The 25,288-nt window shown below is 45.5% G+C and overlaps 2 protein-coding genes across 4 annotated transcripts; both read right to left on the bottom strand.

Annotated features, from left to right (window-relative positions):
- Window positions 1–1,042: 1,042 nt before the first annotated feature.
- On the bottom strand, window positions 1,043–11,076 carry LOC141570083 (retinol dehydrogenase 16-like). 3 transcript variants are annotated; one of them, XM_074325550.1, is made up of 5 exons: window positions 10,919–11,076; window positions 8,708–9,022; window positions 3,899–4,157; window positions 2,884–3,047; window positions 1,043–2,343 (listed from the first exon to the last, which is right to left on the bottom strand). In XM_074325550.1, the coding sequence occupies exons 2-5, from the start codon at window positions 9,018–9,020 to the stop codon at window positions 2,126–2,128; spliced, it is 954 nt and encodes a 317-aa protein (XP_074181651.1). In that variant the 5' UTR covers window positions 9,021–9,022; window positions 10,919–11,076; the 3' UTR covers window positions 1,043–2,125. The 3 variants fall into 3 exon arrangements, with proteins under 3 accessions (XP_074181651.1, XP_074181653.1, XP_074181652.1); XM_074325552.1 differs by lacking the exon at window positions 10,919–11,076 and adding an exon at window positions 10,403–10,558; XM_074325551.1 differs by lacking the exon at window positions 10,919–11,076 and adding an exon at window positions 9,384–9,880.
- A 4,436-nt stretch (window positions 11,077–15,512) lies between these two features.
- Window positions 15,513–24,561, bottom strand: LOC109453012 (retinol dehydrogenase 16). The gene is made up of 5 exons (XM_074325553.1): window positions 24,507–24,561; window positions 23,821–24,135; window positions 18,046–18,304; window positions 17,031–17,194; window positions 15,513–16,491 (listed from the first exon to the last, which is right to left on the bottom strand). The coding sequence occupies exons 2-5, from the start codon at window positions 24,131–24,133 to the stop codon at window positions 16,274–16,276; spliced, it is 954 nt and encodes a 317-aa protein (XP_074181654.1). The 5' UTR covers window positions 24,134–24,135; window positions 24,507–24,561; the 3' UTR covers window positions 15,513–16,273.
- Between the last annotated feature and the right edge of the window lie 727 nt (window positions 24,562–25,288).

Raw genomic sequence — 25,288 nt, 5'->3', positions numbered from 1 at the left:
AGCATCCCTCCTGCCAGACCAGGCCTAGACGTTTATTCCTGGAGGAACCCACAGCATAAGCAATCAATCATTACTCATCCTGGGCCTGGACTGACATTTCCATATCCAGGAAGCTTTCCTGTCTTACTTTGCCATGTTGTCAAGTTCAGTTCTTAAATTCTCAGCTCAGAACATTCCCCTCATTCCATTGGCTACCATGGCTACCATGGCTACCATGATCACAACCATTACAAGAGATGGGCACATAATTTCTGTGTCTCTTGTCCCTTTCTCAACTGCCAGAGGTTTTAGTTTAAGGATAAAATCTTGTTATCCTCAAACATAATAATTGTGCACTCACATAAGTATCTATAGAATTTAGGCAAAATGCTATACTGTCTGTTCAAGGGCTCCATGTAGCTGAATATCATAGGAATTAAGGACATGGCTCTGCAGCCAAGTTATCCAGATTCCAATTCTTCCACAGACACTTTCTGACTGTGGGCCTTCCTCCAGGACTTGGATAGGTTGAATCAAACTCTACAGGCCTAGGGACCATCTGGACACGCAAAAGATAAAAAGGAACTTCCCAGTGACTACCTGGCACAAAGCAAGAGAGAGGAATCTGGGAGGAAGAGCCTCTGAGGTTGCATGAAATGGATGCCCTGAAAAAAGCTCCCCTGGAAGCACAGAAGTAAGAGTACGGAGGGAGGGGCTCTGTCCCAGTCCAATACCTGAGGGAGTCCGAGAAGGCCTCGACGCCGTACTTGGAGATGCAGTAGCCCCACCGTATATGGACACATGACCCAAGACACTGGAGATGTTGACAATGTGGCCCTTTGCCTTCCTCATAGGGGCAACAGACTCAGGGTCACCTCAATCACCCCTAACAGGTTCACATCGAGTATCTTCATGAAATTTTGTTTGGTCAGCCACTCATTGGGTGCCGTGGGCACAGAGATGCCAGCGTTGTTCACCAGGCCTCAGAGTCCTGGGCACACAATGGGGAGAGAATCTTACTGTGCTGTGACCATACAATGAGGACACAGCTGTGGTTCCAATGCACATTCCAGTTAAGTTTATTTATTTATTGAGTCAACAATGTGCTTCATGGTATAAGGAAAAAGAGTAGAGAAGAGGAAATAGGGACGTGGTGGCTACGGAGTGTCAGGGTTTGCAAACACTTTGAGCTACTGGATGGCAGGGATGAGCCTTCTCATTTTTCTGTTTCTCGGTGCCTGGAACCCAACAGGCAAAAAAACCATCTTTGTTAAATGCATGCACAGAGTTTGAGACAATAGAGTAGTGTTCAGCAATATCTTATAGGAGAGAGACAAAGACAGGTAGAGAGAAATAGGTAACAGACAGAAGAAATTCAGGGAAAACTAAAGAAGAGGAAAAAAAAAGAAATAAGAAAAAGGAAAACCATGAATAATTATTTTCCACAGCCTGGTTGGGAGAGACACACTTGAAATCCCAAGATTGGGGTAATTAGAGAAAGGACTTGCATTAGACATCAGGGGACAGCTTTGAAACAACCTGCTTCACTTCCAAGGCAATATCTGCTAAGGAAGCCAAGTTCTCCCTGTGTGCTGAGAAATTCCAAAGTTCACCCAGCATTGAATACCCAGGGCAGACTTTGGGAGGAGGCAAGAAGGCCTCCTAATGTAGACTGCACACTTGGCCCCAGGAAGTGTCACTGATTCCTTTCACCCTCCCAAAAGGCCACCCTCACCCCATCACCCTAGGTCCCCAGGCTAATCACCTTTCAGGGAAACTCTTTGAAAAAGACGGGGAGAAAAGATGCAACAAAGATTGTGTTTCAGACCCACAGACCTCAGTCAGAAGGCATAGGGTATTCGGTGAGCTGGAGACGGCGTGGGGGCGTGGGGTGTTGGGGTGGGCAGACAGAGTTTGACCCTGGATATATGGGAAAGAAAACAAAGCCCTGCAATATCAGTCCATCCCCTGCTCAAAAACCTTCTTAAGCCTTAAAGAAATGCATATTCTTTGATTCAATTACTTAATTTTACTTAACAAGCGTTACTGAAAATATAGTGAAAAAACTCCACTGTACTTCGCTCCTGCTGATGCATCCCTTCCCTCACATACCCAGCTCTGCCCAACCATGAACCCCAGTCTTGGGTCACAGGGCCTTGGCGGGCCGTGGGGAACTCCAGGAAATCATAGCGTCCACCAGAAAGGTGGGCATGTAGCTCATGGGAAGATAGAGGAACTTGGCGTCCCAGCCAGCTGAGTATCGGGTGCGAGGGTGGCAGGCGGTCAGGGCATGTTCCATGCAGTCCGTCACCAAGGACAGATTCTGCGTACACTGTTTCTTCATCGATCCAATTATTTTCATGCCTGTCCAGAACGAGAAAGAATATGGATATAGTCCCACCTCCAGCCACTCCCACAGTAAGATCAACTTAGAGAGTGAATTAACAGAATTCCTGACTCCCCTAACTTAAATGCACCCAAATTCCTTAGAGAGTGCCCCAACTTCTACCCAGGAGCAACAGTTGCACACTAACTGCCTTTGGCTCCATTCCTGAGACTATCAGAACCTTAAACTGGAGGTCTGTACAAACACTGGGAATCTAAGACCTGACAACCAGATGCTCTAACGCCAGCTTGCCTGGAGTCCTCGGGTGTCTTATCTCTCTGGCTGTAATCCCCTCCTCAACATAATGAGGGGTTCAGATGAGACAGTGGTGCCAGGTCTAACAAGACTGGATCCTTCCTTAGGTTACCAGTTGACCACGCAACCATGTGGATGGATGTAAAGGTCCCCTCCAGGTCAGGGCCTTGGAGGATGGACGTGAGAACGTAAGAGATTCTAATGATGGACCCAGGTTTCCAGGAAATAGTTGTCTTCTTTCCCCAAGACCACAAAGCACTCACTGGATGCCAGGAACTTCTCCCCATAGACCTCCTTGACTTCTGGGCTGGCCCGATCCCATTTCTCTTGGAAACTTCTAGATATCATCTCAGTATCGGTCACAGCAGTCTTGAAGAAGCCGGGCTCGATGATAGCCACCTTCACGCCAAAATGGGAGATCTCTCTCCTGCAAGACACACAGGCAGAAGGGCAAGGACGTCAGAGGACTTGCAAAACAAAACGCAAAACACATGAAAAAACAATAAAACACCAATATACGATGGCGGTGGGAAAATATCGCGGGAGATGTGAAATGCAGACGCCAGGGGGTGAAAACTTATGATGAGGGAATTGCCTCTCTATGGAGTTTGAGTGTTTTCCCAAATATTTCACGTACATGTGCCCATAGCTCTAAATCTTGCCACTCGTGCTTCAGGGCATCCCCAAATCGTATCTCGTATGATTGTCACACTCAGGGCATCAACAGGCTGTGACAATTATATCTTTCCCATAGTCTTCAGTCCCTTCGCTCTACGCTCCCACCCGATCCACCTCCAGCCATCTGTCCTCTAAGGGGCATCTCTCCGCCCGCAGTTTCAGCTCCTCCACCTCACAGCCATCCTCCCTACAGCCAGTGCAGTCTCTGCTGCTGCTGCGATGAAAAAGCTCCCTGAATAAAATGCTTCCCTGGGGTTACACTGTCGACACAGCTCCCGAACCTGATTATCATGGCAGTTACACTCGTACACATGGTAGGGCTGTGCAGCCAAAGAAGATCGGTTACAATTCTGCCTCAGACTTATTCTAACTGGGCTTTTCTCCAGTGCCACGAGGTGGAATGAAACTCTGTTGACCTGGGGCCCATCCAGGCACCCATGGATAAAGAGGAGCTTCCCAGTGAATTTCTGGCACAAAACAAGAGAGAAGGATGTGGAAGGAAGAGCCTCTGAGGCTGTATGAAATGAACACCCAGGAAAAGGCTCCCCTGGAAGCGCAGAGGCAGCTGTATGGAGGGAGGGTCTCTGTTCCGGTCCATACCTGAGGGAGTCCGAGAAGGCCTCGACGCCGTACTTGGAGATGCAGTAGCCCCCACCATACAAGGACACACGACCCAAGACGCTGGCAACGTTGACCACACGGCCCCTCGCCTTCCTCACAAGGGGCAGCAGACTCAGGGTCACCTCAATCACCCCTAACAGGTTCACATTGAGTATCTTCATGAAGTCCTGTTTGGTGAGCCACTCATTGGGTGCCGTGGGCACAGAGATGCCAGCGTTGTTCACCAGGCCCCAGAGTCCTGGGCACATGTGGGGAGAGAGCAATACTGTGCTGTGACCTTGTAGTGAGGACACAGCTATGATTCCTGTTCACCTTCCAACTGAATGAGCACAGTATGGGGGAGGTGGATGGGGAGTGGGTAGAACAGATAACATACTGTCTGATGTCTTTGGGGGAGTGCAGACCCTGTAAATTCTAGGTAAAAAAAATGATGCCTTCCATCTGATTTATTCTTTGAGACTCAGCCTCGTGCCTGCAAGACAGAAGGCAACCATCCAGATTCAATGAGGCAGCAACAATGTTAAGACCTAATGAGTCCACAATGTGGATCAAGGAGAGTTATCTTTGGATTTTCACACATTAATGTTGTGCTTGCAAGATATTTTAATATTCACCATCATTTTCTGATTTCTGAACTGCTTCCTTAGTGAATACTATCAGTGAGGGAAAGAGAGAGGCATAACAAGAGAGAGAATGAGGAAGGAAGACAGCGAGAGGAAGTAAACCACAATAAATAAAACACAAAAGGACAAACGATGGTGCATATCTGGGGACACTTTGGTTGGGTAAAAGAGACCTAAATTCCAGATGTGGGGGAACATGCATAACAGGCCTGCAATTGAGCTCAGGGCACTAGCCTTGACACACCCGCCTGCAATATGGAGCGTTGTTCCTGTAGGAACCTCGGAGAATTTCAAGGACAGGCTTTGCGGGGGACCTAAAACTGCCTCTCCCCACCTTAGAGCACAGACTGCACCCTAACCCCTGACAATGCCACCCTCTCCTCCCACCTGCACAGGAAGCCACTCTCCCCCCACACCTTCCTGGGCTCACCACACCCAACTTCATGGAAACTTCTCTGCAAAACACAAAGACAAAATCCCAAGGACATAAAGTATTACCAACTACAGAGCCCAGGGCTGCAGGAGCAGGGATTATGAGGACACGGGGCAAGGGCTGCCAATGGGGACTCTGGAAGTACTGACCCCGAGAGTTGAGTCCCTGGCCCGCTCAGATATGCCCTGACCTTATAGGAATCGTATTCTCCCACCATATATGTGTAGTTTCCTTCTAAGAACCCAATCAGTGCACATAGCTATAGAGTAGAAATTTGAGTAAAAGGAAGTTTCCCAAGACAGCATTTATGTTGATTGTGATGAATAAAATGTAGGAAACAATCTCATATCATACCATTAGATACTGTTTAGGAAGTAATGCTATTCATAAAGAGAGAATATTCTCAATCATTAAAAATTAACACTTTCGTTTCCTTTCAGATCAGGATTAAGACAAGGATGTTCACTTTCAACCCTTCCATTCAACACAGTATTGGAAGTCCTAGCAACAGCAATTAGACAAGGAAAAGAAATAAAAGGCATCAAAATTGGAAAGGAAGAAGTAAAACTGCCATTATTTGCAGATAGCGTGATACTCTATATACAGAACCCTAAAGAGTCCACCAATAAATGATTAGAACTGATAAATGAATTCTGTAAAGTAGCAGGATATCAAATTAATATTGAGAAATTGGTGGCATTTTTATACACCAATGGTGAACTATTAGAAAGAGTAATTAGCAAAACAGTCTTATTTACAATTGCATCAAAAAATAAAATGCCTAGGAATAAATTTAACCAAGGAGGTAAAAGACCTGTACTGAGAAAATTATAAGACACTGAAGAAGATACAAATAAATGGAAGCACATACCATGCTCATGGATAGGAAGAATTAACATAGTCAAAATGTCCATACTGCCCAAAGCAATCTAGAGATACAATGCAATCCCTATCAAAATACCAATGGCATTTTTCAAACAACTAGAACAAATTATCCTACAATTTGTATGGAACCACAACAGACCCTGAAGAGCCAAAGCAAATTTGAAAAGAAGAACAAAGTTGTAGGTATCATGCTACCTAATATCAAACTATACAACAAGGCTATAGTAATCAAAACAGCATGGTACTGACATTTAAAAAGACACATAGATCAATGGAACAGAATAGAGAGCACAGAAACAATCCTACGGTTATGTAGTCAATTAATCTATGCAAAGGAGGCAAGAACATACAATGAGCGTAAAGACGGTGTCTTCATTAAATGGTGTTGGGAAAACTAGACAGACACATAAAACAATGAAACTAGATCATTTTCTTATACCATGTACAAGAAAAAGTCAAAAGTGGTTAAAGACTTAAATGTAAGACCCAAAACCATAAAACTCCAAAAAAAAAAAAATATATATATATGCAGTAAACTCTCTGACATGGCTCTTAGTAATATATATATATATATATATATATATATATATATATATATATATATGATATGTCTCTTCAGTTAAGGGAAACAAGAGAAAAAAATAAACAAATAGGATTACATCAAACTAAAAAGCTTTTGTACTGCAAAAGAAACCATCAACAAAACAAAAGACAAGCTACTGAATGGGAGAAGATATTCATCAATGATACATCTGATAAGGGGTTAATATCCAAAACATAATGAACTCACACAACTTAACACCAAAAAGACAAACAATCCAATTTTTAAAATTGGGCAGAGGACCTGAACAGACATTTCTTCAAAGAGAACATACAGGTGTCCAATAAACGTATGAAAAAATGGTCAAAATCACTAATCATCAGAGGAAAGCAAATTACAACCACAATAAAATATCACCTCACACCTGTCAGGATAGCTACCATTAAAAAAATCAACAAACATGGGGTGGCCAGTTAGCTCAGTTGGTTAGAGCGTGGTACTGATAACGCCAATGTTGCTGGTTTGATCCCCCCATGGGCCACAGTGAGCTGCGCCTTCCTTAAAAAAAATAAAAATTAAAAAAAATCCAACAATCAGTGGGGGACTGCGTTCAAGCTCTTCCCTGTATTAAATTAAAAAACTATTTTAAGAAAATCAACAAACAAGTGTTGGCAATGATGTGCAGAAAAGGGAACCCTCGTGCACTGTTGGTGGGATTGATTGTATATTGGTGTGGTCACTGTGGAAAAAGTATGGAGTTTCCTCAAAGAATTAAAAATAGAACTACCTTACAACCCAGCAATTCCACTTCTGGGTATTTGTCTGAACAAATCCAAAACACTAATTGGAAAAGATATATGCATCCCTATATTCATTGCAGAATTATTCACAATAGCTAAGAAATGGTAGCAACCTGAGTGTCCTTAGACGATTGGATAAAGAAGCTGTGACACACACACACACACACACACACACACACACACACAAAATAAAATATTACTTAGCCATAAAAAAGAATGAAATCCAATCATTTGCAACAACATGGATGGACCTAGAGTATTATGCTAAGTGAAACAGTCAGACAGGGAAAGACAAATACCATATGATTTCACTTATATGTGGAATCTAAAAGACAAAATAAACAAATGAACAAAACAGAAACAAACTCATAGACACACAGAATAAACTGATGGTTGGCAGGCAGGAGGAGGGTTAGGGGGCTATGTGAAAAAGGTGAAGAGATTAAGAAGTACAAATTGACAGTTACAAAATAGTAACGGGGATGTAAAGTACATCACAGGGAATATAGTTATTAATATTGTAATAATTATGTATGGTGTCAGGGGGGTACTAGACTTATCGGGGGAATCACTTCATAAGTTATATAAATATCTAATCACTATGCTGTATACCTAAAACTAATATAATATTGAATATAAACTGTAATTGAAAAATTAAATTTTTTAAAAAGTTATCGTCTTTGAAAAAATTCTCATTATGTTGTATAATTCCTCACCTTCTTTTAATGGAAAGAATAGGATACAAATATGTCCAAAATATAATACCATCTGTATAAATGTTAACAGCACTTATCTCTAGGTAGTAAGATTACGGGTGAGTTTTCTCTATCCCTGTGCTTTTCTCTATTTTTCACATTGACCATGTTTTCACATTGATCATCATTCTTAGATAAAGGCAATTGATGTGTTTTTTTTTTCTTTTCCCATCATAAGGCAGGCACAACTGCAGTAAAAGAAACAGAGAGGAAGTCACCCCGCACTAGTTCTCTGACTTTCCTTTGGCAAGTCCTGCAAGTTCAGTGTCCTCACCTGAAAATGGGTGATATCAGCTCCCTGGTCAGACAATTATGGGACACCAGCAAGAACATGTTAACGTGCTGAGAACAGGAGCCCGGCTCCAGCGCTGCCACCAGACAGCCACGTAAGTCTTCAGGCCAGTGCCCCCTTCTCTAACCCTCCTCCAGACTGTGGGTCCTGATTGCCCCCTGGCACTCAGCATCTAGAACTCCAGAACCTCTGCTGAGAGAGGAGAGGACGCCATAGATAGGAATTCTGCAAGGGCAAATCCTTGTCAGGGCAAACTCTCCCTGAAACTGCAGAGATCCAAGGTCAGGAGGTGGAGGGCAGTGGAAGGAGAAGAGGCTTGGCTGGTAAGCTGGGTGAGGTGCAGAAAGCTAGCATGACTTCAAGCCCTGGCAAACACATGGGGATTCTTCCCCAGAGAGCAGGCAAAGCGCCTCTCCTTCACTGACAGGGAAGAAACAGAGTGAGAAACCTGCATGGTACCTCTGTCCCCCACACGCTCCTTCACCCACTGGGTGGCCACAGCGATGCTCTCTGTATTGGTGACGTCCAGGATCACCGTCTCCAGCCTGTCGGATGTCTGGTTCTTTAGCAGCTCAGCTCCCTTCTCCGTCAGACACGCAGCCAGCACCCTCAAGCCTCGCAGGTCCAGCTGCTTGGCCAGCAGGTTCCCGAAGCCCGAGTCACAGCCCGTGATGAAGACGTACTTGTCTCGGAGGTGGCTCACCACCTGCCTCTCCCGGTACCAGTGCAGAAGGTAGTACAGGCCCACAAGGGCTGCCAAGTACAGCCACATGGCTTTGCAGGGGACAGGCAGGCAGGCAGAGGAGAAACAAGAATGTGGTCAGTGTTCAGACAGCAGAAGCTAAGAACACACTGGGTGGGAGTTACCACACCAACCTCCAGACTCTCTGGCATGGAGTCCTCTGGTTTTTCCTGTTCACTGTGCTTTTATTGATTCTGTTCCCAACTTGTATGCTCTTGGGTATACTTATACCATTTCTATTAGATGCTATTGCATTTCTTTTGACCTGAAGATAATTTTCCCAACCACTTTCTGCGGGTTTTCCCACTCCTCCCTGTTTCCCTCTAGCCACCTTTCTCCCCAATATGGAGGCCCCTGTGTCCATGATCTCATGGTTCAGAGCTGTCTTCTTACCTTTTTCCTGCTCAAGTTCCGGACCCTGGCCTCCCTGACCTCCTGGAGATTCTCACAAAGTGGATACACTTTGAATCAAGACACGCGTGGGTTCAAAACCCATCTGTGCTCCAAGTACTGTGTGACCTTGGCAGCTGGCTTAGACTCTGAGGCTGGACTTCCCTAAATGGCTCAGCACAGAATTCATTTCTTAGTAAAGTAAGTTGTGTCTCTTTCTAGAATTAGAAGGAGAAGTTAAAAGAGTAGGAACACCCTGCTGATACAGTAACTCTCAGTGGCAGAAAAGTGTTCCAGAGACAACAGGGGATGTCTGACCTCAGGCAAAGAAAATGGAGAAGGGAATGGGGCGGACACAATAGTGAAACTTCGCCTACTTGCTGGGTGGATGGAATGGAAAGACTTAGGCAAAGTGGGACTTAGAGTTGTGACCCTCTCACTCCATGAATATGCCCTGTCCCCAACCCTGTGTGCCCAGTTACATAGTCCTCTGCCCCTCCTGTGCTGAGGCTCTCCCCTGCGGCTACACATGGAGAATCCAGACAGAGATACAACTCCAAAGGCAAAAGGACCAACTTGAACGGGTCCTTACCTTCGCCATCAGGGAGGGCTGTAAATCCCCGTCACTGGAAAGGTCTCAGCTCAATTTGTATCAGGGTGATGATGGGGAGCTGGAGGGAGCTGCCCCCTCAGAAAACTAAAGAAAGGACTAGAGACTGGAGCCCAGAATAGCTATTCCTGAGGGCCATCAGGGTGAAGTGGAGGAAACCATTTCATAAAAGGAACAGCGAGTGGAACACAGCTGGGAGTGGGGCAGGGACAGAAGAAGCCAGTTTCAAGCTCTGGGTGTCTCCCTCACTGTCTACCCTTATCACAGTTCTGCCTGGTAAGTAGGAAAGAGAAGAGGCACTGGGACAGGGAAGGGTAGTTTTCCCCACAGAAATCAGACTCAAATGCCCCGGACATATGCCAGCAAGCGGAAAAGACAGGGCACAGATTCAGCTTCTGTGTATAACCTTTACCTGCAGGTACTTGACTAACATCTTGAGCGTATTTGTCTCTCAATTTGTGAGGTGGCAGCAGCATGGTACAGGCTGGTCCTGCACAAACCAGCCTGTCGCAGATTCTTGGGGTGACTGCCAGCGCCCTCCCACAAGAACTTGCCAAAGTGGGGAGGAAGAAGGCAAGGAGGAAGGAAGGAGCCCTGGAAACTCTCAGAAAGCCAAGGTGACATTGAAACGCTAACCAGACACCAAACCCTGCTATCGGACAAGGTCATGGTTTTTTTTTTTTTTTTTTTTTTTACTGGGAAGGAACCGGAAATTTTCTTTCTCAGTGACCACATTCCTTCTAAATTCCAAAGGGTCATGAAGCAGAGATCCCCCAGCTCTCGATTCTGCTGCTTCACTCCTGTGAACCCTGAAAGTAATATGACTGCTTGGGGAGGTGCCAGGAGCTCCAGAGCCGTTGGAGGTCGGAACAATCACAAGGTGTCCAGGAAAGTAGTAAGAGAGAAAGGGAACCCGGGTGACACTCACCTGGGAGTTACAGGGGCTAGAATGAGAAATCCTTCAGGGACACCCGAGGATGAAGTATCACCGTGAATCTCTGCAGCGAGATCCTTCACAAGAAGTGCTAGGCAGAGGCAGCTTGGTCAGGGTCCAGGGCAACGCCCTGAGCAATGTCTGCAAGTGGAACAGAGAATTGCGCCCCCTGGCGGCCCCCACGGAGTCTCAGCGAGGACTTCTGTCAAGAGTCAGGGCGTCCACCACCTATTCCCCGTTCTATACCTTGTATGGGTCTTGAAAAGGAGGAGGCTTAGAAAACAAAAAGCAGTGCTGGAAATGGCAGAGTGAGGGTTCGTTGTGCAAGCTTGTTTCCAATCCTACAGGCCCCCAGCCCTACTACCTGGCGTGTGGATCCAAAAAAGCTAAGATACACTCCTGCCTGTAGATATGAAGGTCTAGAGTATGCAGAGGATGAGAGTTGTGGGTGGGGAGTCATTGACCTAGTGCTTCTCAAAAAGGCCAGGACCACAAAGGGAAAGAGTGAGGGCAGCATTTTTGTGGCACCCTGTGGACTCTCATGGCCTGGATCGCAGCCTCTGACAGGTCCCTCCATCCAAGGATGGAGCCTGGAAGGAGGATGGGTGGGGCTTTGTTGAAGGTCTAGCGTGAAGACTGGGCTGGTTTGCATTGGACTTTTTTGCACCGCCATTGTTGTTCCACCTTGTCAAATAGACATCCTAGAGTCAGAACACACCCTTTGGTGCATGGCACCCATCTTGCTGCAGCGTTGTCCCCCACGTAGAGCCCACCATTAAGGGATAAAGCTTTGTAACCTCACAGTTCTCTGACATCCTGGAGAGGACTTCTGGGGCGAGTTTAAGCCTTCTGAACTCATACAATTGAAGCTATGAAGTGGATCAGTGAGTCTTCATTTTATTTTGTTTGGTATGTCTGGCTGGGTGTGTGTGTGTGTGTGTGTGTGTGTGTGTGTGTGTGCACGTGCGTGTGTGTAATATTAAACATGAAGCTCTTACTTGGCATTTGAGTGGGAGACATGCATTGACATTGAGGAGGCTGACACCAAAACATTGAAGGACTCAGAGATCCCTGAGGATCCTCCCAGCCACCTTCATATCTTCAGAAGTCTTGTGTCTCACTCTAAGCCCTCACTACAGGCTTGAGAATGAATGGCACCACAACATCTCACCTCACTCTTTCTTATCACGAACAACAGTGATATTGTTCTACAGCACAAGGTTCCCCTAAAGGCTCCATGTCCTCAATTTTAAACTAAAGGAGGAAAACCAGGACACGTGGCAATTTGTCCTCAGCCCAGGAATCTGCATCACTTTGTACAAAGGCCCTCTCTGTGAGTCCGCCACACTCAGAATAGCATCACAATAGTGGAGACAGTGAGAGTTGGGGACTCAGGAAGCACTGGAAAATTAACGGGATTCCTGCCCAGCACATAGTAGGTGCTCATTAAAGGTTAGCTGAAAATGATCCCAGGATTCAGAAGGGACTCTAACTCTCCTCCACTGGAGGGGTGTGAGGTGGGGGTCTGGGCTTGGGAAAATGGGAGATGGTAGAGAATGGAGGTGGTGACTCTAAAGGAGGGGACTCATAGAGGTTACTGGTGGGGAAAGAGGCTTGATGTCCCCGAGGGAAGGGTCTGGTCCCTGCCCAGGCCTTGGCGACCTCTACTTATTTGTCTTGTGTCTAATCCTGTGACCCCCAGTTACTTGATAAATCTTGGAAAGGAAACACTTGCCCCTCACATCTGTGAAAGAAAGTAGAGGCAGTGATGATGCAACTTCTCTCTCAAATCCTTGTCAGGTCACTTCATTTATCCCCTGACCTCCACGAAGGCACTGGAATCTTCTTCCTTTAGACCCACATCCTTGCCTCTCTGAGACAGAGTCAACTCACTGGGCACATATAAACTTTTAACTTGTATTTTAAGGCAAAGACAATCAAGATAAATTCATGGTGTCAAGACAAAGCAAAATCTGGTTCTATGCCCTCCAAACTTGAAAACAAAGGAATTCCATGTCACCGGCTCTTTTGAATTCTCTACTCCTAGTTGAGTCTATATATTAGGGGCGTGAGAAAGAAAGGATTTCCCCAGGGTAGATGTACCTCCACTGTCCTGAAGTGTCCTGAAGGAGAAGGCAGCAGGGTCTTTCTATGGAGAAAGCTGCTGGTATGGGACACCAACTACCTGGAAGTAAAATGATCAAGGGCCCCAGGGCTAATAATGTAACTACTGAGAGAATTGTGTTGTGCACATCAGATACCTGGAATGTAAATGCAAAGAAAAAGCAAAGCATTAATTCTCTGTAGTGCAATAAAGAAAAAAGACTACCCACACCCTTTTCTTAGAGCACATACGTACTTTAGAACACGTGCCATTGTGGATGCTTTCTCTGCTCTTTGAGAAGTAAGTCAATACAAGGGTTCCACTGGGGAGCCTCCCCTGTGCTGCAAGCGGGCCTTGCTTCTCCTCAGCGACCAGGCGAATGGCGGGAGTCAAGGACTGAGGGAGCAACCCCCCTGCCCTCTGTCAGGACTTTTCCCCTTAACTCCCAGGACCAGGCACTTGGAGGTGATGAGATGAGCCTGAAGGATATAAACAATGTGGTGACAGTGGGAGAAAGGGACTCTGAAGCCAGTGACACTGACTAATTGGGTGAGCCATGGCAAAGAAGACCAGCAGTCAAAGTGATGGCAGAGTCTACGATCATCGCGACCCTTAGACAGAGTCCCAGCCTCATCATTGCACCCCCAGACAGCTGTGTCCCCTTCTGTCTGCCACCACCTACTCCAGACCCAGAACATGCTCTGAGGGGTAAAAACCGGCTGGTGTGGAAGGTCAGACTGGCTGAGCAGAGCACTGTAATGAAACGGTGGCGACAGGAGTCTGGAACTGAGCAAGAGCTGAATGACCCATGGAGGAGAGGAATCCTCTCCCAGTTGGTTATAAAAGAAGCCCACTGCTTCTCTTGGAGGGGACCTCAGGTATTGAGCAAAATACTGAAGGTGATGAGAAAAAAAAGCAGCCGGTGACTAACTGAGGAGGCAGAGAGAAAATTGAGACCAAGCTAAGAACTACTTTCTCCACAGCTTTTCATGTAGACTAGTATTCGGCTTCTAAAAATTCTCTAAAGGAAATTATATACTTAAAAAGTTTTTTTCTTATTCTTCTTGACAGCTAATATGCTTTTTACCAAGTCTCAGGATAAAGTTTATTGCAAGGACAAAGATACTGTTAATATAACTACTACTGTTTTCAGCCATGTCCCATTCCCCTCCCTTCCTTGAAAAAAAATCAGTTTCTCTCTCTTCGGGGGAGAAGCGGGTCAGTCTATCTGCATAAAGTAATGTGTGTCATTTGTGTTTTAGAGTACAACTTTTTCTAATTAAGGAGGACAACATGCCCTCGACCCATCATGACAATCTGTAACAATCACGACAAGATTTTAAGAATTTCTTGATATCTTTTTTTCACCTTGGAATTTTCTTAATTTTCGTGGATTTCTCAAGGAATCTTTATTCTTCCTATTAGTCAGGTGTAGGATATTACCCTCTTTTTTTTAGCCTTCTCTCTCTTTTTCAATCTGGTCACCAACCATTTCTACTTTGGTGGCTTTGTACTTAGAGAAAGGACACATGATCTTGACTCTACTCATCGTCTGCCACGCTGGGTCCTTTGCTGATGTCTCATAAACTATTTCCTCATCTTATTTACTGCAGCAAATCCCTCGTCATTTGATGAGATTATGCTCATGTTCCTCTAATCCCTACTGTATTGTTTTCTATTGTTGCATTAATAAACCATCACAAATTTACTGGCTTCAGACCACACCTTTATTATCTTACAGTCTTATTGGTCAGAAGTCTGACACAGGCTGTAGCCTCACTAGGCTAAAACCAAGGTATTACTGGGCTGTATCCCTTTCCGGTGGCTCCAGGGAACAATTCATTCCCTGTCTTTTCCAGGATCTAGACTAGAGGCCATCTTCAGTCCTTGGCTACAGCCCGTTCCTCTATCTTTAAGGCAGCAAGGACAGGTTGACTCCCTCTCACATCACAGGGTCCTGACCTGTTCTTCTGCCTCTCTCTTTCACTTCTAAGGGCCCTTGTGATTACATTGGGCCTGCATGGATAATCCAGTCAATCCTCCGATCATAAAATCAAATGATTAGCCATCTTAATTCCATCTGTAATTTTAACTCTCCTTTGCCATGTACGGTAACAAATGCCGAGGATCCAGGAATTAGGACATGAACGTCTTTGAATGGCTCTTCTCCTGCACACCACATCTACCTGTTTGAATGGTTTCTCATTGCCTGCCTTGAAATGCTTCCTCTTCAATTCTCTAAAGAATGACGGGGTGAAATTACAACAAAAGACGACCCTAGAGAATGTTTCCTCAGTAAACACCAAACTAACATAACCATATTAAGAGAGGTATATTTTATGTTCTTCTGGGATATAAGCTCCTCAGTGCAGGAGAAATGATTTCAGTATGTTCTAGTGTGCTTGGTATACAGTAAAAGCTCAATAAATATTAACGATTGGAAGTAGTGAGGCGATTATAAATATAAGAAAATAAAATACAAAACCTGTTTGGGTGCTGCTTCTATTATATTGGATTAAATTGGAGAATGTCAGCAATTTCAGAGAATTGGCTCCAATGTGACGTAAGATAAAGTGATATACGGCCTCAGACATTTCTATGGACAACATAGATCTCTTACACAGTGAGGACAATATAATAATTAATCATTACATGAAGCCCTTTATTTGCTGTGCCTGTTCATTTTCTGTGGATCCCACAGAGAGCTATTCCTCCAGGATTAGGAATATATCAAACTCTTAGACGACAGACCTCCTTGTTGAGTTGGTATCTGAGGGTGATGGTTCAGGCCTGTGGTCACACTCCACGCATCCACCACTATCCAAAAATTTCTTCAGTGAAGAGGGCCTTCACCTACCCAGGTCACACCGAGGGAGAGGGAGACCGGACAGGTCATGGCACACTCTGAAGAGGAGGACAGAGAGGCTTCCAGCTTCTCACACACTCCCAAAGTGTGGACTCCTCATGGTGCCAGCAGGGCCATGTGGATCAGAGCTTTCAGAGGCTGCTAAGGAACAAAGCACAGATGTGCGTGTTTGGATCCCTGCTTCTTAAATGCAAAACTTGGTCCTTTCCTGCTAATATCCCCAGAGTACTGAGTAATGTCCTAAGGGGAAATAGGTGAGGTGGGGAGGGTGGTGGAGTAGGTGCCCCTGAGACCCGAGAGCCTCCATATTTGCGCCCCTGATGCATCCCCTCCCAAACACATTACCCAACTCTGCCCAACCATGAACCCCAGTCATGGGTCACAGGGCCTTGGCGGGCCGTGGGGAACCCCAGGATATCATAGCGTCCACCAGAAAGGTGGGCATGTAGCTCATGGGAAGATAGAGGAACTTGGCGTCCCAGCCAGCTGAGTATCGGGTGCGAGGGTGGCAGGCGGTCAGGGCATGTTCCATGCAGTCCGTCACCAAGGACATATTCTGCGTACACTGTTTCTTCATCAATCTAATTATTTTCACGCCTGTCCAGAACGAGAAAGAATCTGGATATAGTCCCACCTACAGCCACCCCCACAATAAGATCAACTAAGAGAGTGAATTTCCAGAATTCCAAACTCCCCTAAATTAAATGCACCCAAATTCCTTAGAGAGTGCCCAACTTCTACCCAGGAGCAACAGTTGCACACTAACTGCCTTTGGCTCCATTCCTGAGACTATCAGAACCTTAAACTGGAGGTCTCTACAAACACTGGGAATCTAAGACCTGACAACCAGATGCTCTAACGCCAGCTTGCCTGGAGTCCTCGGGTGTCTTTGCACTCTGGCTGTAATCCCCTCCTCAACATAATGAGGGGTTCAGATGAGACAGTGGTGCCAGGTCTAACAAGACTGGATCCTTCCTTAGGTTACCAGTTGACCACGCAACCATGTGGATGGATGTAAAGGTCCCCTTCAGGTCAGGGCCTTGGAGGATGGACGTGAGAACATAAGAGGTTCTAATGATGGACCCAGGTTTCCAGGAAATAGTTGGCTTCTTTCCCCAAGACCACAAAGCACTCACTGGATGCCAGGAACTTCTCCCCATAGACCTCCTTGACCTCTGGGCTGGCCCGATCCCATTTCTCCTGGAAACTTCTAGATATCGACTCAGTATCGGTCATAGCAGTCTTGAAGTAGCCGGGCTCGATGATAGCCACCTTCACGCCAAAATGGGAGATCTCTCTCCTGCCAGGCACACAGGCAGAAGGGCAAGGACGTCAGAGGACTTGCAAAACAAAACGCAAAACACATGAAAAAACAATAAAACACCAATATACGATGGCGGTGGGAAAATATCGCGGGAGATGTGAAATGCAGACGCCAGGGGGTGAAAACTTATGATGAGGGAATTGCCTCTCTATGGAGTTTGAGTGTTTTCCCAAATATTTCACGTACATGTGCCCATAGCTCTAAATCCTGCCACTCGTGCTTCAGGGCATCCCCAAATCGTATCTCGTATGATTGTCACACTCAGGGCATCAACAGGCTGTGCCAACTATGTCTTTCCCATAGTCCTCAGTCCCCTCGCTCTACACTCCCACCCGATCCACCTCCAGCCATCTGTCTTCTAAGGGGCATCTCTCCGCCCGCAGTTTCAGCTCCTCCACCTCACAGCCATCCTCCCTACAGCCAGTGCAGTCTCTGCTGCTGCTGCGATGAAAAAGCTCCCTGAATAAAATGCTTCCCTGGGGTTACACTGCCGACACAGCTCCCGAACCTGATTATCATGGCAGTTACACTCGTACACATGGAAGGGCTGTGCAACCAAATAAGATCGGTTACAATTCTGCCTCAGACTTATTCTAACTGGGGTTTTCTCCAGTGCCACGAGGTGGAATGAAACTCTGTTGACCTGGGGCCCATCCAGGCACCCAAGGATAAAGAGGAGCTTCCCAGTGAATTTCTGGCACAAAACAAGAGAGAAGGATGTGGAAGGAAGAGCCTCTGAGGTTGTATGAAATGAACACCCAGGAAAAGGCTCCCCTGAGAGCACAGAGGCAGATGTATGGAGGGAGGGTCTCTGTTCCAGTCCATACCTGAGGGAGTCCGAGAAGGCCTCGACGCCGTACTTGGAGATGCAGTAGCCCCCACCATACAAGGACACACGACCCAAGACGCTGGCAACGTTGACCACACGGCCCCTCGCCTTCCTCACAAGGGGCAGCAGACTCAGGGTCACCTCAATCACCCCTAACAGGTTCACATTGAGTATCTTCATGAAGTCCTGTTTGGTGAGCCACTCATTGGGTGCCGTGGGCACAGAGATGCCAGCGTTGTTCACCAGGCCCCAGAGTCCTGGGCACATGTGGGGAGAGAGCAATACTGTGCTGTGACCTTGTAGTGAGGACACAGCTATGATTCCTGTTCACCTTCCAACTGAATGAGCACAGTATGGGGGAGGTGGATGGGGAGTGGGTAGAACAGATAACATACTGTCTGAAGGGTTTGGGGGAGTGCAGACCCTGTAAACTCTAGGAGAAAAAATGATGACTTCCTCATGATTTATTCTTTGTGACTCAGCCTCGTGCCTGCAAGACAGAAGGCAATCATCCAGATTTGATGAGGCAGCAATAATGTTTAGATCTAGTGAGTCCACAGTGTGGATCAAGGAGAGTTATCTTGGATTTTCACACATTAATGTTGTCCTTGCAGACATTTTATATTCATCATCATTTTCTGATTTCTGATCTGCTTCCTTAGTGCATGCTTCATAACTATCGATGAGGGAAAGAGAGGGGCACAATGAAAGAGAGAATGAGGAAGGAAGACAGCGAGAGGAAGTAAACCACGATAAATAAAACACAAAATGACAAAAGATGGTGCATATCTGGGGACCCTTTGGTTGGGTAAAAGAGACCTGAAATTCCAGATGTGGGGGAACATGCATAACAGGCCTGCAATTGAGCTCAGGGCACTAGCTTTGACACACCCGGCTGCAATATGGAGCGTTGTTCCTGCAGGAACCTCGGAGAATTTCAAGGACGGGCTTTGCGGGGGACCTAAAACTGCCTCTCCCCACCTTAGAGGACAGACTGCACCCTAACCCCTGACAATGCCACCCTCTCCTCCCACCTGCACAGGAAGCCACTCCCCCCACCACCTTCCTGGGCTCACCGCACCCAACTTCATGGAAACTTCTCTGCAAAACAAAGACAAAGTCCCAAGGACATAAAGTATTACCCACTACAGACCCCAGGGCTGCAGGAGCAGGGATTATGAGGACACGGGGCAAGGGCTGCCAATGGGACTCTGGAAGTACTGACCCCGAGAGTTGAGTCCCTGGCCCGCTCAGACATGCCCTGACCCTATAGGAATCGTATTCTCCCACCATATATGTGTAGTTTCCTTCTAAGAACCCAATCAATTCACATAGCTATAGAATAGAAATTTGAGTAAAAGGAAATTTCCCAAGACAACATTTATGTTGTTTGTGATGAATAAAATGTAGGAAACAATCTCATATCATACCATTAGGTACTGTTTAGGAAGTAATGCTATTCATAAAGAGAGAATATTCTCAATCATTAAAAATTAACACTTTCGTTTCCTTTCAGATCAGGATTAAGACAAGGATGTTCACTTTCAACCCTTCCATTCAACACAGTATTGGAAGTCCTAGCAACAGCAATTAGACAAGGAAAAGAAATAAAAGGCATCAAAATTGGAAAGGAAGTAGTAAAACTGTCATTATTTGCAGATAGCGTGATACTCTATATACAGAACCCTAAAGAGTCCACCAATAAATGATTAGAACTGATAAATGAATTCCGTAAAGTAGCAGAATAGAAAATTAATATTGAGAAATTGGTGGCACTTTCATACACCAATAGTGTACTATTAGAAAGAGTAATTAAGAAAACAATCTTATTTACAATTGCATCAAAAAATAAAATACCTAGGAATAAATTTAACCAAGGAGGTAAAAGACCTGTACTCAGAAAATTGTAAGACACTGAAGAAAGAAATTGAAGAAGATACAAATAAATGGAAGCACATACCATGCTCATGGATAGGAAGAATTAGCGTAGTTAAAATGTCCATACTACCCAAAGCAATCTAGAGATTCAATGCAATCCTTATCAAAATACCAATGGCATTTTTCACACAACTAGAACAAATTATCCTACAATTTGTATGGAACCACAACAGACCCAGAAGAGCCAAGGCAATCTTGAGAAAGAAGAACAAAGTTGTAGGTATCATGCTACCTAATATCAAACTATACAACAAGGCTATAGTAATCAAAACAGCATGGTACTGACATTAAAACAGACACATAGATCAATGGAAAAGAATAGAGAGCACAGAAACAATCCTACGGTTATGTAGTCAATTAATCTATTGCAAAGGAGGCAAGAACATACAATGGGGGTAAAGACGGTCTCTTCATTAAATGGTGTTGGGAAAACTAGACAGACACATAAAACAATGAAACTAGATCATTTTCTTATACCATGTACAAGAAAACGTCAAAAGTGGTTAAACTTAAATGTAAGATCCAAAACCATAAAACTCCTAGAAAAAAATATAGGCAGTAAACTCTCTGACATGGCACTTAGTAATATTTTGGGAGGGGATATGTCTCCTCAGGTAAGGAAAACAAGAGAAAAAGTAAACAAATAGGATTACATCAAACTAAAAAGCTTTTGCACCACAAAAGAAACCATCAACAAAACAAAAAGACGTGCCAGCCCGGTGGCTCAGGTGGTTTGAGCTCCATGCTCCTAACGTGGAAAGCTGCCATTTCTATTCCCACATGGGCCAGTGGGCTCTCAACCACAAGGTTGCTGGTTCACCTCCTCGACTCCCTCAAGGGATGGTGGGCTCCGCCCCCTGCAACTAAGATTGAACACAGCACCTTGATCTGAGCTGCCGCTGAGCTCCCAGATGGCTCAGTTGGTTGGAGCACATTCTCTCAACCACAAGGTTGCCGGTTAGACTCCCGCAAGGGATGATGGGCTGCGCCCCCTGCAACTGACAACGGCAACTGGATCTGGAGCTGAACTGCGCCCTCCACAACTCAATTGAAAGGACAACAACTTAATTTGGAAAAAATCCTGGAAGTACACACTGTTCCCCAGTAAAATCCTGTTCCCCTTCCCCAATAAAATCTTAAAAAAAAAAAAAAAAGACAAGTCACTGAATGGGAGAAGATATTCACCAATGATACATCTGATAAGGGTTTAACGTCCAAGGCATATAAGGAACGCACACAACTTAACACCAGAAAGACAAACAACCCAATTAAAAAATGGGCAGAGGACCTGAATAGATATTTCCTCAAAGAGAACATACAGGTGTCCAATAAGCATATGAAAAGATGGCCAATATTCACTAATCATCAGAGGAATGCAAATTACAACCACAATAAAATATTACCTCACACCTATCAGAACTGCTATCATCAAAAAAATCAATAGACAAGTGTTGGCAATGATGTGGAGAAAAGGGAAACCTTGTGCACTGTTTGTGGGATTGCATATTGGTGCGGTCACTATGAAAAACAATATGGAGGTCCCTCAAAAATTTAAAAATTAAACTACCTTATGACTCAGCAATTCCACTGCTGGGTATTTATCCAAAGAATTCCAAAAAACTGATTCAAAACAATATATGCATCCCTGTATTCATTGCAGCATTATTCACAATTGCTAAGAAATGGAAGCAACCTAAATGTCCTTAGACGATTGGATAAAGAAGCTGTGACACACACTCACACACACACACACACACACACACACACACGCAAATGAAATATTACTTGGCCATAAAAAATAATGAAAACTTACAATTTGCAACAACATGGATGGATCTAGAGGGTGTTATGCTAAGTGAAACAGTCAGACAGAGAAAGACAAATACCGTATGATTTCACTTATATGTGAAATCTAAAAGACAAAACAAACAAACTCATAGACACACAGAATAAACTGATGGCTGGAAGGTGGGAGGAGAATTGGGGGGCTAGGTGAAAAAGGTGAAGGGATTAAGAAATACAAATTGGGGTGGTTGGTTGGTGCAGTGGTTAGAGCACGGTGCTCATAACACAAAGGTCGCTGGTTTGATTCCCACAAGGGCCAGTGAGCTGTGCTCTCCACAACTAGATTGAAAACAACAACTTGACTTGGAGCTGAGCTGCACCCTCCACAACTAGATTGAAGAAAAAGCAACGACTTGACATGGATCTGATGGGTCCTGGAAAAACACACTGTTGCCCAATATTCCCCAATAAAAAAAGAAGAAAAAAGAAAAAGAAGAAGTACAAATTGGCAGTTACAAAACAGTCATGGGGATGTAAAGTACATAACAGGGAATATAGTTATTAATATTGTAATAATTATGTATGGTGTCAGGGGGTACTAGACTTATCGGGGAAATCACTTCATAAGTGATATAAATATCTAATCACTACGCTGTACACCTAAAACTAATATAATATTGAATATAAACTGTAATTGCAAAATTAAATTTTTCAAAAAAGTATTGTTTTTTGAAGAAACTTTCATTATGTTGTATAATTCTCACTTTTTTTTTTTTTAATTTCCATTGCTACTTGGAAATTTTTCTTTTTTTCATTTCCCCCTTCTTTTGCCCCCCCCCCCACTCTGGTTCATGCCGTTGTTTCTCAATCTGGTTGTATAGGACACAGCTCCCTGGCCCATGCTGGTATTATGAGCCTTGCACTAAACCCCCCCACTACCACCCCCATGGCTGAGGCAGTCGGTCACCAGTCGTGGGTCGGTCGGCCGCTCACAGCAGTCTCTCCCGCTGCTGGCTGCTCACGATGGCTGCTGGCCACTCACGCTGGCTGTCAGCCACTCACACTGGCCACCAGCCGCTCATGGCAGCACACGGTAGAGCCCATGCCAACCTCCAGCTGCTCACCGCATCCCAGCTCCAGGAGAGCTGTTATTCTCAATCTTAGCTGTAGAGGGTGCAGCTCACTGGCCCATGTGGGAATGGAACCAGCAACCTTGGTATTATTAGCACCACGCTCTAACCAATTGAGCTAACTGGCCTCCCTTCATCTTCTTTTAATGCAAAGAAAAGAATACACACTGTGTGCAAAATATAATACCATCTGTATAAATGTTAACAGCACTTATCTCTAGGTAGTAAGATTATGGGTGAGTTTTCTCTATCCCTGTGCTTTTCTCTATTTTCCACATTGATCATGTTTTGCATTTATTCTTAGATAAAGGCAATTGATGTTTTTTTTTTTCTTTTCCCATCATAAGGCAGGCACAACTGCAGTAAAAGAAACAGAGAGGAAGTCACCCCGCACTAGTTCTCTGACTTCCCTTTGGCAAGTCCTGCAAGTTCAGTGTCCTCACCTGAAAATGGGTGATATCAGCTCCCTGGTCAGACAATTATGGGACACCAGCAAGAACATGTTAACGTGCTGAGAACAGGAGCCCGGCTCCAGCGCTGCCACCAGCCAGACATGTAAGTCTTCAAGCCAGTGCCCCCTTCTCTAACCCTCCTCCAGACTGTGGGTCCTGATTGCCCCCTGGCACTCAGCATCTAGAACTCCAGAACCTCTGCTGAGAGAGGAGAGGACGCCATAGATAGGAATTCTGCAAGGGCAAATCCTTGTCAGGGCAAACTCTCCCTGAAACTGCAGAGATCCAAGGTCAGGAGGTGGAGGGCAGTGGAAGGAGAAGAGGCTTGGCTGGTAAGCTGGGTGAGGTGCAGAAAGCTAGCATGACTTCAAGCCCTGGCAAACACATGGGGATTCTTCCCCAGAGAGCAGGCAAAGGGCCTCTCCTTCACTGACAGGGAAGAAACAGAGTGAGAAACCTGCATGGTACCTCTGTCCCCCACACGCTCCTTCACCCACTGGGTGGCCACAGCGATGCTCTCTGTATTGGTGACGTCCAGGATCACCGTCTCCAGCCTGTCGGATGTCTGGCTCGTTAGCAGCTCAGCTCCCTTCTCCGTCAGACACGCAGCCAGCACCCTCAAGCCTCGCAGGTCCAGCTGCTTGGCCAGCAGGTTCCCGAAGCCCGAGTCACAGCCCGTGATGAAGACGTACTTGTCTCGGAGGTGGCTCACCACCTGCCTCTCCCGGTACCAGCGCAGAAGGTAGTACAGGCCCACAAGGGCTGCCAAGTACAGCCACATGGCTTTGCAGGGGACAGGCAGGCAGGCAGAGGAGAAACAAGAATGTGGTCAGTGTTCAGACAGCAGAAGCTAAGAACACACTGGGTGGGAGTTACCACACCAACCTCCAGACTCTCTGGCATGGAGTCCTCTGGTTTTTCCTGTTCACTGTGCTTTGTTTTATTGATTCTGGCATCAACTTGTATGCTCTTGGGTATACTTACACCATTTCTAGTAGATGCCAGATGCCATTGCATTTCTTTTGACCTGAAGATAATTTTCCCAACCACTTTCTGCGGGTTTTCCCACTCCTCCCTGTTTCCCTCTAGCCACCTTTCCCCCCAATATGGAGGCCCTGTGTCCATGATCTCATGGTTCAGAGCTGTCTTCTTACCTTTTTCCTGCTCAAGTTCCGGACCCTGGCCTCCCTGACCTCCTGGAGATTCTTACAAAGTGGATACACTTTGAACCAAGACACGTATGGGTTCAAAACCCATTTGTGCTCCAAGTACTGTGTGACCTTAGCAGCTGGCTTAGACTCTGAGGCTGGACTTCCCTAAATGGCTCAGCACAGAATTCCTTCCCGAGTAAAGTAAGTATGTCACTTTCTAGAATTAGAAGGAAAAGTTCTGAGTAGGAAGTCCATTGCTGATTGATATAGTAACTTTCAGGGGCAGAAATGTGTTCCGGAGACAACAGGGGATGTCTGACCTCAGAGGCAAAGAAAATGGAGAAGAAGGGAATAGGGTGGACACACTCACTAGTGAAACTCTTCCCAGTGGTTGGGTGGATGGAATAGAAAGACTTAGACAAGGGGCTGCTTGTTAGCTCAGTTGGTTAGAACGCGATGTTCATAGCACAAGGGTTGCCAGTTCGATCCCCGCATGGGCCACTATGAGCTGCACCCTCCACAACTAGATTGAAAGAACTACTTGACTTGGAGCTGATGCATCCTGGAAAAACACACTTAAAATAAATAAAAGTTTTTTAAAAAATGACTTTGGCAAAACAGGACTAAGAGTTGTGACCCTCTCACTCCATGAATATGCCCTGTCCCCAACCCTGTGTGCCCAATTACATAGACTCTGCCCCTTTTGTGCTGAGGCTCTCCCATGCTGGCTACACATGGAGAATCCAGACAGAGATTCAGACTTCAAAGGCAGAAAGGACCAACTT

Source organism: Rhinolophus sinicus, linkage group LG02, assembly GCF_036562045.2.
Source record: "Rhinolophus sinicus isolate RSC01 linkage group LG02, ASM3656204v1, whole genome shotgun sequence".
In the NCBI taxonomy this organism is placed as follows: Eukaryota; Metazoa; Chordata; class Mammalia; order Chiroptera; family Rhinolophidae; genus Rhinolophus; species Rhinolophus sinicus.
This window is presented reverse-complemented; position numbering and strand designations above follow the sequence as displayed.

Excerpts from the sequence above, each read along its gene's own strand:
- LOC141570083 (XM_074325552.1), bottom strand. The coding sequence starts at position 10,466 with ATGCTGCTGCCACCTCACAAATTGAGAGACAAATACGCTCAAGATGTT. Across the intron at positions 9,023-10,402 it reads TGTTAGTCAAGTACCTGCAG|CCATGTGGCTGTACTTGGCA; the intron begins GTAAAGGTTATA and ends TCCCCTGCAAAG. Across the intron at positions 4,158-8,707 it reads GGAGCGTGTGGGGGACAGAG|GACTCTGGGGCCTGGTGAAC; the intron begins GTACCATGCAGG and ends ACATGTGCCCAG.
- LOC109453012 (XM_074325553.1), bottom strand. The coding sequence starts at position 24,133 with ATGTGGCTGTACTTGGCAGCCCTTGTGGGCCTGTACTACCTTCTGCGC. Across the intron at positions 17,195-18,045 it reads GCCTTCTCGGACTCCCTCAG|GAGAGAGATCTCCCATTTTG; the intron begins GTATGGACTGGA and ends TGTGCCTGGCAG. Across the intron at positions 16,492-17,030 it reads GGAGAAGTTCCTGGCATCCA|GCGTGAAAATAATTAGATTG; the intron begins GTGAGTGCTTTG and ends CGTTCTGGACAG.